This window comes from Portunus trituberculatus, chromosome 44 (genome assembly GCF_017591435.1).
Source record: "Portunus trituberculatus isolate SZX2019 chromosome 44, ASM1759143v1, whole genome shotgun sequence".
In the NCBI taxonomy this organism is placed as follows: domain Eukaryota; kingdom Metazoa; phylum Arthropoda; class Malacostraca; order Decapoda; family Portunidae; genus Portunus; species Portunus trituberculatus.
The window spans coordinates 5,707,206-5,719,646 of record NC_059298.1 but is presented as its reverse complement, the minus strand read 5'-3'; the positions used below and the strand labels follow the sequence as shown (position 1 = coordinate 5,719,646).

Below are 12,441 nucleotides of genomic sequence, written 5' to 3'. Positions count from 1 at the left end.
TTACTATTCTTTTATAATAGTGAAGGATCGCCTTAAAATCGCGAGGTGGAAGAATGCAGTGGATCCAGAAAGCTCGCCACCTAGTTGTTTTATGAAGCTTGTTTTTGTTTGTCAGGAAAGTTACACTGTTTATTTCATGGTGATAAATATTTTTCTTTAGTGAGCTCATCATCCAAGCCTATTAAAGACCAAATATGTGCATGGGTTAATGGAGAATAGGAAGTGACAGGTGAACTGCCAACAGACAGAAGGCTGTCAAAGTATGCAAAGAAAAGCCAGTCACAAGGTAAATACTAGCCTGTATAAGCAGGTTTAAAACAAAACCACAAAGATGTATGTAGGGATGTAGACAGAATTTCACAAGCACCCCACTTCACACTAACCCAGGACTTCTTATCAAACTCTCTCTCTCTCTCTCTCTCTCTCTCTCTCTCTCTCTCTCTCTCTCTCTCTCTCTCTCTCTCAACAAAGATAGTGAGTGACATAAACATTGAGTGCAATAATGTTAAAGCTAAGTCACAGATAACTTTTCACTGAGTTGGGTGTGATGTGCAAGGATTTAAGTATAGGTATACTTACAGTATTGTAGTTCTCAAGATGTATAGTCCTGTATCCAAACCATTTCAGACCATGATTAATGTAATTCATGATTGACTATACTAACCTTTATCATCCCAGGTATAGAAAACACAGAGAAAACTTTGTCAGCTTTCGTGGAAATACTTTAATGCCTTATTTATACATCATGTGAAAATGATAGAACAATATAAAAAACGAGTGTTGAATTACAGTACTGTTCCCATGTGGGAACACTATGAACAGGCGTGCCGAAATTTACCGTATTTTTATTATAGTTGCAAATCAGTACATATTTATAATAATAACACTTTTTTTCATTCTTCCGTAGAAAACAAAGGTGAACAGAGGACATTATAACCCAATTGTTTGTTCAACTCAATGCACAATAATTATTGAGACTCACTGTGATAAATCACGGCACACTCCGTACCTTTGTCGTAATGCAGTCTGACAAGGCATTTGCTACACTCATATCTTGCATTTTTTTTGCAAACAGCACATCTTCCTTGCTTGCAGCTTTGCTTGTTATGTCCAAGACCATCATATCGAATGTCAACCGGTACTTTGGTTGTTTTGCTTTGCCCAGCATGTGTACGTGGGGCAGTAGATTTCAGCAAACACAGCGTAACCTCTCTCCTGAACTCCAGGTGAGAAAGAGGGTCCTCCTCAAGGTGGCAGTGAATGCGCCAGGCAGCAACTATTGACAAGTTAAGAACATTCAAAAACAGTGGCCAGTACCATTTCTTGCCCCTGATCCCTGGTCGGTATGTAGCCAAAAGACGATCCATCAGATCAACCCGCCCATACCCTCGTTATATTTGCGTACAAGATGTGGCTGTTTTACCTTCACCTTTGATGACTTTTTCACACGGCGAGTAGCTTCATGCAGGGGCAGATGTGTCTCATGGTTACTTGCAATGTTAACAATGGAATTATCGTTCCATTTACACACATATACTTCTCCATCACAACGAAAGTCAAACTCTCCTCTTTCATCTTTTTTCATGGCTGCATTCGATTTCATCAGCTTAGCAGCACCAGCTGTCCTGTTCTCTCGAATAGTCCCAGTAGCTTTGATGTTCTTCTCGGCGAGGGACTTCAATAGAAAATGTGAGGTAAAGAAATTGTCAAAGTATACTTCGTGCTTGGTGACTGTGGATGAAGACTGAATTGTCGACATCATGTCATTTACAACTCTGATGCCTAGAGGAAGTTTGGTCTGATCATTTTCTTTGCCTTTGTAGAGCTTCAGCCTATATGGGTAGCCGTCATTGCCGCAAAGTGCCCAGATCTTGTAGCCAAATCTGATTGGCTTTCCACGGATGAACATTTTTGCAGAGTGCCGTCCATAGTAGGGCACCATGGATTCATCTACACTGAGCTTCTGATGGAAAATGCCATGTTTTTTTAGGTTTTCATTGATGATTGTGTAGATTGGCTCAATTTTGGCACATTTGTTTCCTGCTGGCAGGTTGTGATTGTCTGCAAAATGCATAACGCTCTTCAATGCTTGAAACCTGTTGCGAGTCATAGCAGCAGACACAAGCTGAACTCCCAGATCAGGCTGAGTGGACCAGTAATGGCGCTCCTCCGGCAATCTGTGGTACCCTGAGAGAAGTATAATGCCAAGAAAAGTCCTTATCTCATCGTGGTTGGCACTAAAATTTGGTTGGTTCTTATCCCTCCTAGCATACAGATTTGTTTGATCTACAATGGTATCCAAAATAGATGATGAAAAGATCAGTCCCCATAGCTGGTACGGGGATAATTTAGTCAGGTCAGGAAATGAATCGACAAGCTTCTCCAGAGGATCGTAGCATAAGTTACGCCTAAATTCCGACTTCTTTTTCCATCCGGTGGCTCGAGACGATTTTGAAGGTGGTTCTTCTAACCCATCCTCACTGTCATCAGTATCATCCACTTCCACTTCTCCAGCTGGTTCAAATGCTTCCTCATCACTGGACATCACGCTCGTAGCATCCTCAACATCACTTTCAACATCTTGATCACCACTTTCAGGAGGAAGTACAACAACGTTTCGAACTCTGGAACCATCCTCTTCTGCTCTATCACAAGCCTCACGGACTGTAACAAAGTGTTCATTTTCCCCATGACCATAGAAGATGCTTGACAGCATGTTGATCACTCATAATAGAAGGATGCACAGTATGCACAAACAGCAGACTCTGAAAATAAGGAAAATATAATATTAGTGTGTTTTAGGGACAACTTTACGATATTACACAAGAATGCACACACACACACACACACACACACACACACACACACACACACACACACACACACACACAGAGAGAGAGAGAGAGAGAGAGAGAGAGAGAGAGAGAGAGAGAGAGAGAATACATTAGAATTCTGTACTTACGTATGGTTGGGAATCAAATGGCTATGTGCTCTGACGATCGGTTGTAGGCTATATATATACGCTCGCAACAGGATGACGCAATACTGTGATGTAAGGAAATCAAATTGCATCATACATTGGTAATCATTACACCCTATAGCCTAACAATGTCATATCCCGCTGAATATGTGTAAAATATTTTCTTAGGTAATTTTTTGCATACAAAATCATAGCGTTCCCATGTGGGAACAATCTAATTTCACGACATCTCACTACCTCATTTTGATTACATCTTTTCTTTTATTAACACCAATCCTTTCAATTGGCTCAGAGAACACCTGCCAAGAAGAAAAAAATCATAAGTAAGAAATTTTTCATAAAGTTTCTGCCCTTCTAATACCAGTTACTAGAATGTGTAACAGGTACTGAAATGTTCGTAGAGACATAGCCTATGTGTAAATAGACAAATCTATAGTAGTAGGTCAGTATAGAACATTGACCTACACTGTGTCCCAGAATGCTAACACATTTTAAATATATCACTCGAAACATGAACAAACATTGCATCAAAAGTATGTTCCCACATGGGAACACTGGGAGGATAAAGGCTAATGTGTTAACTATGGAATTTTTAATGATATGCATACAAATTGTGGTCTAGCAGATCCCAAAGAATACAAATTTCTCAACTCTTGTAATGAACTACCACTGCTTCTTGATATGGATTTTGTAAGACAGTGATTTCCAAACAAATGATAAATTACCACCTTAGGGATAATGGAAGGATACAGAAAAAAAAAAGAAAGTTAAGAATTCTGGAAATTATGAAAACACTGCAGTCTGTAAAGTTGTTGAATAAATCTGTTATAAATACATGTGAAATTGAGCAACAACAATGAACATTCAGAACTGCTATACATATACAAAACTTAAAAAGATGAGTTCTTAGAAGCAGTCGAGGAGAAAGAAAAGATGATCCTTGAAAAGAAGAAGAAAGCAGAAGAAAAACAAAGAAATAGAACCACAAGAAAAGGAAAGAAGTTTCATCTGGGGAAGAAGAAGATGTTGACAACTTTCTGGAAGAGTTTGAAGAAGAGACTGTAGAAAAGAAAAGGAAAGCGCCAGAAAAAAGAACATCAAGGAAGAGATTTTGCAACAGCACTCCACTAAAGGAGCCCAGTTCAGCAGAGGAGGAAGATGCTGAGCTATTGAACAGCAGTCATTCTTCAATCAGCAGTATAGAGGACACAGACGAAGATGAAGAAATTGAAGGTGTTGCAATGTTTAATGCTAGGAAGTACAGTGGAATACAGAAAAAGAGAGAAATAGAAAAGTCTACATCATCTACAATGAGGCAATGGCTGTCCTGGAATCAGTATTAATCTGGAGATTTACTTTATGAGAAATGTGTACATGTTCAATGGCCATTTTGATGGCCGCCAACTCTGTCTGTGTGGAGGAGTCATCATCATCTGTGACCAAAGCAGCTGAGGTGGTGGTAGTGGTGGTGGTGGCAGCAGCGGTGGCGGGATCTGTGGTGGTATTGGTGTTGGTAATGGCAGTAGTGATGGTGGTGGCCGCAGAAATGTTGCTATCACTTCTGTTCCTTATTCAGCACACGAACTCCACTCCAGACCTTCCCTCTTCATCAACAGACCCATTTGGTGTATTAAATCACTGTGCTGTCAGTCGTTGCCTCATGCATACTCTGAAGTCTCAACCCAAAGCATGCATGATACTTATTAAGCATACACTGCCTCAAATGAAGGGTTTTACCCAGAAACCCATGATGCACTCATCAATAGAAATTTTGCATTCTGGGATATAATTAAATCTATAGCATATAACAGGCTGGATTTTGAATAACTGATAAGCAGGATCTTTTGGGGCATTTTTTGTTATCATTGAAATTAATAAACTTTGGCAGCAGTTCAAACCTTTCCTTACTGAGATGAGTATTGGACTAGGGAATTGACTGACTGGGGTTAGAATAATCCCAGTATGACTTGCTGGTTTCGTAATTAGCCCCATATTCATTATCATTGGTAGAAATGCCATAAACTCTCCTGCCTCTATTTTACCTTGTTTGTTCCATAGATGTACCAAAGACCCCAACTTTTATGTAGATACTCGGCATTTTCCTGAATCCAATGTTCTGCATATCTATTTGTTTTCATAACTGACTTGTGTATTGTAATTGGTAAAATACATTGTAAAATACTCAGTGGGCATAGCATTACTTAGGTGGATGTCTGAATCCACTGGCTCCTGTAAAAGAAACAGGAGGCCCAACATCACCTTGCATTGACGTCCACTCTCCGGTTTGCACAGATGACTCATCAGCTGATTGACTAGTGTCTTCGTCACTACTATTACTTTCACTGCTTGCTGTGAGAGTAGCAGAATTATCTTTACTTATGACTTCATTGACAGCTAAGTCATCTAGGATTATTTCTTCATTACTGGTGTCAGCAAACTCATCACCTTCAATGACTTCAAGGTGAGAAACATCAAGTGTCACCACACCCTCCTCATCTAACTCCATCATGCCAGCACCATGCACTCTTATCTAAGCTAATAAGAAGACAAAAATAATGAGTCTTAGTATTGTCATGCATCATATGATGTTCCAGAAGTACTTATATACCCAGGGGAATACATATATCTTCTCTCTTGTCTATAATATTATAAAAATGATAATATGACACATTCGCATCTATCCTCGCCACGCTCATGCTTGGTGCTCTCGCATCAGCACAAACAAACCCTTGTAAAAATGGATGTGATAAGTCAAGCAACCAACATCTTGAAAACAATGGACCAATGACAGGTCTTGATGTATGGCAGATAGTCTCAGGCATAAACAAGCTGTGCAGCATGAAATAAGCGTGGAGTTTGAAAAGTGCCACAATTATGCCTGAAGGGATCTAACTTATAAGCCACGATCATGCCTAATGGGGTATAAGGGTTAAGAATCCCCTCTACTGGAGGATATTGAAAATTACAAACAGTAGGGAAAGAAATAACAGATTTAGGAAAAAAATAAGAAAGCATTGGCAGTACATCTAATGTTGAAAGGCCACATTAGAGAAGTGGCAAACTAGGTTTCAACAACAGATGAAAAGAAAGATAATGGTTAGGAAATTGTTTTGGATGAACTTGACTAAACTTTCTTAAACGAACCCAAAAGGAGAAACTTTATGGCCTATCAAGACTCTCAGGATGTATCAGAAAGGATTTGTAACTTCATGAAAGAGTATGATGCTAAGTATTTCAAGATGAAAGAGATAGTATGGTATTACCTGATGAAGTTCTAGCATGTAGGTTAGTAAAGAACTAAGTTAACAGAGGTACAGAGAAACCACTTTCAAAGAAGTGAGAGTCACACTTAAAAGAATGTTGAATCCAACACTGGATCAAGCAATGGAAGTAAAAATGGAATAGCAAAGGCTAGTGACAAACAGGAGAGAGGTGTTAAATCAAGAACATTCAAGTGTGAAATGAGAGAACAAGAAAAGGACGTCATGTGGACCACAAATTACAGAAACCAGAGAGGGTACAATAGAAGTTGGGGGTAAACAATACACTAGGACTGGTAGATACCAAAGATGGAACTAGAGATATGCACGCCAAGACAACAGATGTTTTGAATGTGGATCTAGAACCCACTGGCAAGAAATTGTGATAAAAGGATTGATATGGAGAACAAAGAATTATGATAGTTTTTTTTAGGATCGTAGTAGTACAAGTTGACTGAGAAAGAGACTATTGGTTGTGCAGTGTCAGATACAGGATGCAATCTGAATGTGTGTGGTGTAAAATGGTTAGAGTATTAAGAGATGATGGATAATAATGACAAGACTTGAGGAATATGCAACTACAAAACAGTTTGGTGATGAAAAGGTTGTTAAAGTGTGGAAAGGATGAAAATACCTGGATATATAGGCAAGGAGAGGATTCAGTTTGACAGAAGCCATTGACCCTGATGTACCATTGCATTGTTGCTGAGTAACACTTTCATGAAGAGCATGGGCATGTTGATGGACTTGGGATAGGAAATGATCAGATTAACTGGAAAAGGGGTGAAATCAATGCTCTAAAAATTACAAGTATTGGTTACTATTCAGTTCTTATCAGCAAGGCTCAAAACTTTAAAGATGAAGGTAGCTTCATGAAGTATGACCTGCATACTCACATTTGAGAACACAAAAGGAAGGCATTAAAATTACACAAGCAATTTACACATCCCTAAAAAAAAAAAAAAAAAAAGTTACTCAAGCTGATTAGGGATGTAGAACTTGAAAAGGAGATCAGAAAAACTGAGAATACTTGTGAGATTTGCATTAAGTTTAAGAGAACTCCTTTGAGGCCAGTAGTGATACTATGCCCATGGCTAAGAATTTTAATTAAGTCATCAGCATGGATTAAGGTCTGGAATGGAAAGTACTTTTTAGTAATTGATACTGCAGTGCATGTGTAACTAAAAGTAAAAGTACAAGTGTTATCATTGATTCAGTAATAAGGTATTGGGTGGCTTTATTTGGGGATCTAAAGAAAATTTATAGTGATAATGGAGGTTAATTTAATAATAGTGAATTTAGAAGTATGTATGATAATTTCAGTATTGAGGTGATGTGTACTGCAGCTGAAAGACCATCAAGTAATGATATCTGTGAAAGACTAGATACAGTACTGAAAGAATGTGTTAAAGATTATGGTTGAAAATTAATGCAGTGTAGAGATGACACTAGCCTGGGCTGTAGCCACCAGGATTGCCTTGCACAAAAATCATGGGTTTTCTCAAAATCAAATGGTTTTTGGTTTCAACCCAAACCAATCCAACATTGGAGTGAATGATCCTCTTGCATTGGAAAATATAACATCTTCCCAGATTGTTGCTCACAATTTTAATGTCCTACATAAATTTAGAGAAGAATTTATAAAAGTGTTGCTAATGAAAGAATCAAAAGAGCTCTCTCACAGCATTAGGAAAACTAAATATGAAGATGTAGAAATTGTTAATTATGTGTACTACAAGCACAGACAGATGGCAGGGTCCTGCAAGGGTTATTGGGAAGGATGGAAAGGTGAATGTCTGAAGACATGGATGACATATAGTGCAGGCACATTTATGTCAAATAGAATGAATGGTGTTTCAAGATTATGATGATATGAACAGTAAAAAATGGATAAGAAAGATGATGAGATCAATGCAACCACTAACCTGCCCCAAAACAATGTTTATAGTGAGTGTCTAATGAAGAAACCAGGAATAAACCTGAAATGAGTGATGCAGGTGAAGATGAAAGACAAAAGTTGTACTGAAGACAGGTAATAGGTATAAGGTCACATTGAAAGACTTAAATGAGAAAGTTAATGTCAAAATATTAAGCAGAGCAGGCAAGGCAACAGGGAATATAAAAAAATATTACAACTTTTGAAATGAACAAACTGGACAAGAGTCTTGGATGGAGTTTGCTTAAGATGTGACTCATGTACGAGAGCTGGAAGAGAATGAAGAGATTATGATTACCTTCTCTGATGAGGAAAGAAAAATGAAAACTTGAGAGACAATGAAGTGTTTGAAGAGATTGAATGGGAAAATCAATCTACTATATCTATAAGATGGATAGTAACGGAAAAACTTAATCAAGAAGGCAACATTAGAAGCAAGAGGATTCAAAGAGGACCTGAATGAAAGGTTTTCCACTAAGTTGCATTAAGGTTAGATTGACCATCATTTTAATGAAGAAATGGATATCACAAAATTGACATAAAAACTGCATTCCTGCAAACTCGTCCAATCAATCATGAGATATACTTGTGGCCACCGCCAGAATTTTTCTGTGGGAAGGTTTAGAAACTAAAGAAAGTTAGCCTCAGTATGCGTGTTTGCAATTTGTTTCTCACAATATGCGGCTTCATTCCAAGATCTTAATTATTGATGTGAATTTGATCATATGATTATAAGGCAAAAATGATGATTATCCTGAAAATTTAATTTTAAATCAATTGATTATAGAGCTGCCTTAAATCATAGTAATACATTACAAGATCTTTATATGTGTCTCCTATAGGGATTTTTGTTGCAGCTTTCTAGATTCTTCAGCTTCCTAATGTCTTTTTTAATAGATTTGGTGACCACACTGTATTATGAATATCATCATAATAGCTATTGTATTTTTGTACGATGATCAAACCTTACTTTTAATTTAATGTTGGCAACTTTGAAGGTGGAAGATAAAGGCGTGCATCCGTTATTGGTTAAATTGATGCACAAGTTTGTTATAGTGTTACAGTGAAGGATTTGGTATTAGGATGTGTTATAGGGGGAATGTAGACTATAATGAAGTAGAAATTGAAATAGGCACTAAATTGATAAATTGTGTATCCAGGATGTAGAATTTATTAGGAGTACAAAGAAAATTACAATTTGGTATCTGTTTGGCAACGTGAATACTTATATGCTACACACAATGGATGTGTGGTAGGAGAGAGCTGCAGTCAGTCAGCAACCACAGTGATGGAGAGAGAGAGAGAGAGAGAGAGAGAGAGAGAGAGTGAGTTATGGGCCCAGTACTTGTAAGTACATTGTCAACTAGAAGGTTTATTATGTATAAAGGATCACCAGTGCTTGTATAGATTTGTGAGAGAGCTGTATCAAATGTTATCTAGTGATGGGAATTGCAATAAGGAAACTGGTATTGAATAAATGTAAATCTTGCAGTATGAGAGAGAGGAGCGAGACTGGCACAAAACAGGCTGCAGAGTATTCCAGGAGGCATGATATTGCCTGCATGGTGTTCCATAGCTGGAATTAGGCAGTTATATTGTGAGTTACTTGATAATTTATTTTTATACACCAGGGATATATTGAACATGAGATCATAAGAAATTAATGATGTACATGTTCTGTACAGTGATTGTTGCATGATGTACTTGTGTGTGGCATTGGTAGGTGTGTGAATTGTGAGATAATTCATTGAAAAGACTGCTCATGGGTTAATGAAAAGCTTGTTCATATTGGTGTTGCATTTCAGGCTGAATAAATTAATGAAGATACAGCAAGGCAGCCCCAACCCCATCATTATCCTGCACTATAATATGGCAATCTAGCAGAGCAGCTATGGAACAACTGAAGAAGGACCATGCCACTGCCAAAAGGAGATTCAACAGGAAGGTTGGACTCTTCAAGGATGCACAGAAGAGAGGAGATTCAACAGAAACTCTGCAATACAGTAGAGAAGGTAATGGTTAGATGTGGGTAATTTAAAACTAACAAAAGAATTGGAGAATATCACTGCCCTGTCTCAAGTATAGAGATTACTACCCTTAATGTTGAAAAGAGAATGGGCTATTAAAGTGTGAGAATTGCCAATAGACAAGTTTAAGAATTTGATTACTTATGTAATAAGTCACAGGAAGGGTTTATAAGAATATTTACAGTATGATTCAATAAGTGGTGCTACAAAGGTAGCAGTACATACAATGGGGAAAAATCTACAAAAGAAAGTGATGTATTAGAAGCTATAAGACTGCTAATTGTGAGACAAGAGAGACTTCAAAATCAAATGTCAGATTGTCTAACCAGTTTACCTTGAGTAACATGCAAAGTATCAAGGCAGGTCTTGTGTAGCAAAATTTTTATGATGATCTGAAAGAGAAGAGATATTGTCCTGTTCATGATAGGGAATCTCATGAAGTGCAAAATTGTTTGACATTCAAGCAATGGACAGCCGAAAATCAAATGGATTTTTTAAGGCAAAGAAAGAATTTGTTATGCTTGTCTCAAAAGAAAATCTATTTAGGAACTGAAAAGAAATTGTTTGTATATTAAAAGTAAATGGAGATGTCTGTGGTAAGCATCACCATTCAGTTTTGCATCCCAAGTTTAGCAGTATATACTCTTCTACAATTGATGTCACTAATAATCATTTGAGTAAGAAAGGTGCATTTTTGATGACTGAATTTGTTGATAGTGGAGGTAATTGTGTCCTCGCATTGTATGATGCTGGGAGTAACATCAGTCTGATAATTTTTTGAATGGCTAAGAAACTAAGACTCAAAGCTGTCTATGACAAAGGTTGGTGACCACACAGAGGGGTTAAGTAGTCTTCTTTATGAGATATCCTCAAGAGATCAAGCAGGGAAAGAAAAACTTATTTAAGTTTGTGGGATTTCTGAAATAACTGTTGCTTATCACCAAGTGAATCTGTCTGAAATGCTAAGAAATTTGAAGTGCAGGAAAGATATCCAGAAGTCTGAAGGGCATATAGAGCTACTGATAGGATCTAATTACTGTACTGTAATACCACAAATCATAAAAACTGTAGATTATGTTCAGTTGATGTGTAATGAGTTTGGATTCTGTATCAGGGGCAGAGTAGGTGATGAAGGAAATGAAAAAAAATATCATGCGCAAATTAATCATGTAAGTTGCAATAATACCACAGATTGGCATTTCAAGACTAAACCTAATGTGGGCAAATAGGTGGAAAAAATATAAACCTAATGTGGGCAAATTGGTGAAAAAATATTTCTTAAATGAAAGTTTGGGAACAGAATGCTTTTCAAAGTGTGGAAGCTGTAAATGTGGAAGATGGATGACAAAGGGAAATTTAACTATTCAGGAAGAGAGAGAGATGAAACTTATTGAAGATGGATTAACTTATGAACAAAATCATTCCTGGATATCTAGTTATCCTTGGATTTCTGATCCTGCTAAACTACCTAATAACTTTCCTATGGTATTTGCTAAGTTAAAGGCTACTGAACAGAGGTTGAAGAAGATGGGATCAGCCTAGTGTGCAAAATATCTAAAACAACAAATTCAAGATATGTTGGATAGAGGAGTAGATGAGAAGCTATCAAAGGAAGAAGTGTTGAATTATAAGGTCCATCATTTTATCTACCCCATCATGAAGTTTACAAAGTAGTTTCCACTTCAACTCCAATAAGAATAGTGTTTACACTATTCTTTTACACTTGACAAGTTCTGCCCAGCGTATCCTTCTGTATGTATTGTTACCTGGCCTGGCAACATGGCAGTAAGCGAACCCTGTGTTTGAGGAAGTCACACACAGATATGTCCAGAGTAATAATATAACTGTACTTTTGTTATCCTAACCTTTAGATTGTGCATCCAATACACAGGCAGCAGTTTCTTATTCTTGTTTTTCAGGGCCCTTGGGATTATTTATGCATTTATAAATAAGCCCTGGCTGTATCATATAGCCTGCAGCATTTCCACACATATTATGTATGATATGATGCAATCTTTGTAGGCTTTAAATCTAGATGCTCTGGCCTCCTTCATAATGAAGGTCCACGATGACATCCTTTTCCAAAAAAATGCCAGCTTTATCCATGTTCATGAGAGTAGCCCCCCTTCCTCAATGATGGTCTTGAAAGTTTCCTTAACATACTTTACAGAGGCAACTTTGTCTGCTGAGGTAGTTTTGCCATGCTGGGAAACACACTTTAGGTGAAATTTCCTTTTA

General features: G+C 37.6%; 1 protein-coding gene and 1 long non-coding RNA gene across 6 annotated transcripts in view; both read right to left on the bottom strand.

Annotated features, from left to right (window-relative positions):
* Nucleotides 1–696: 696 nt before the first annotated feature.
* Nucleotides 697–3,064, bottom strand: LOC123518613 (piggyBac transposable element-derived protein 3-like). Its single transcript, XM_045279510.1, has 2 exons — nt 2,963–3,064; nt 697–2,765 (listed from the first exon to the last, which is right to left on the bottom strand). The coding sequence occupies exon 2, from the start codon at nt 2,714–2,716 to the stop codon at nt 1,367–1,369; it is 1,350 nt and encodes a 449-aa protein (XP_045135445.1). The 5' UTR covers nt 2,717–2,765; nt 2,963–3,064; the 3' UTR covers nt 697–1,366.
* A 6,964-nt stretch (nt 3,065–10,028) lies between these two features.
* LOC123518614 overlaps nt 10,029–12,441 on the bottom strand; it is a 28,715-nt gene continuing 26,302 nt past the window's right edge. For 3 of the 5 annotated variants that reach the window (XR_006678839.1, XR_006678838.1, XR_006678837.1), the window contains one exon: nt 10,033–10,169. This is a non-coding gene — a long non-coding RNA (uncharacterized LOC123518614). Of the gene's footprint in view, nt 10,170–10,537; nt 10,596–12,441 lie in introns of all 5 variants that reach the window. The other 2 variants (XR_006678840.1, XR_006678841.1) reach the window with 2 other exon arrangements.

Bases quoted from the DNA above. Each gene is read 5' to 3' on its own strand.
- LOC123518613 (XM_045279510.1), bottom strand. From the start codon at position 2,716: ATGCTGTCAAGCATCTTCTATGGTCATGGGGAAAATGAACACTTTGTT.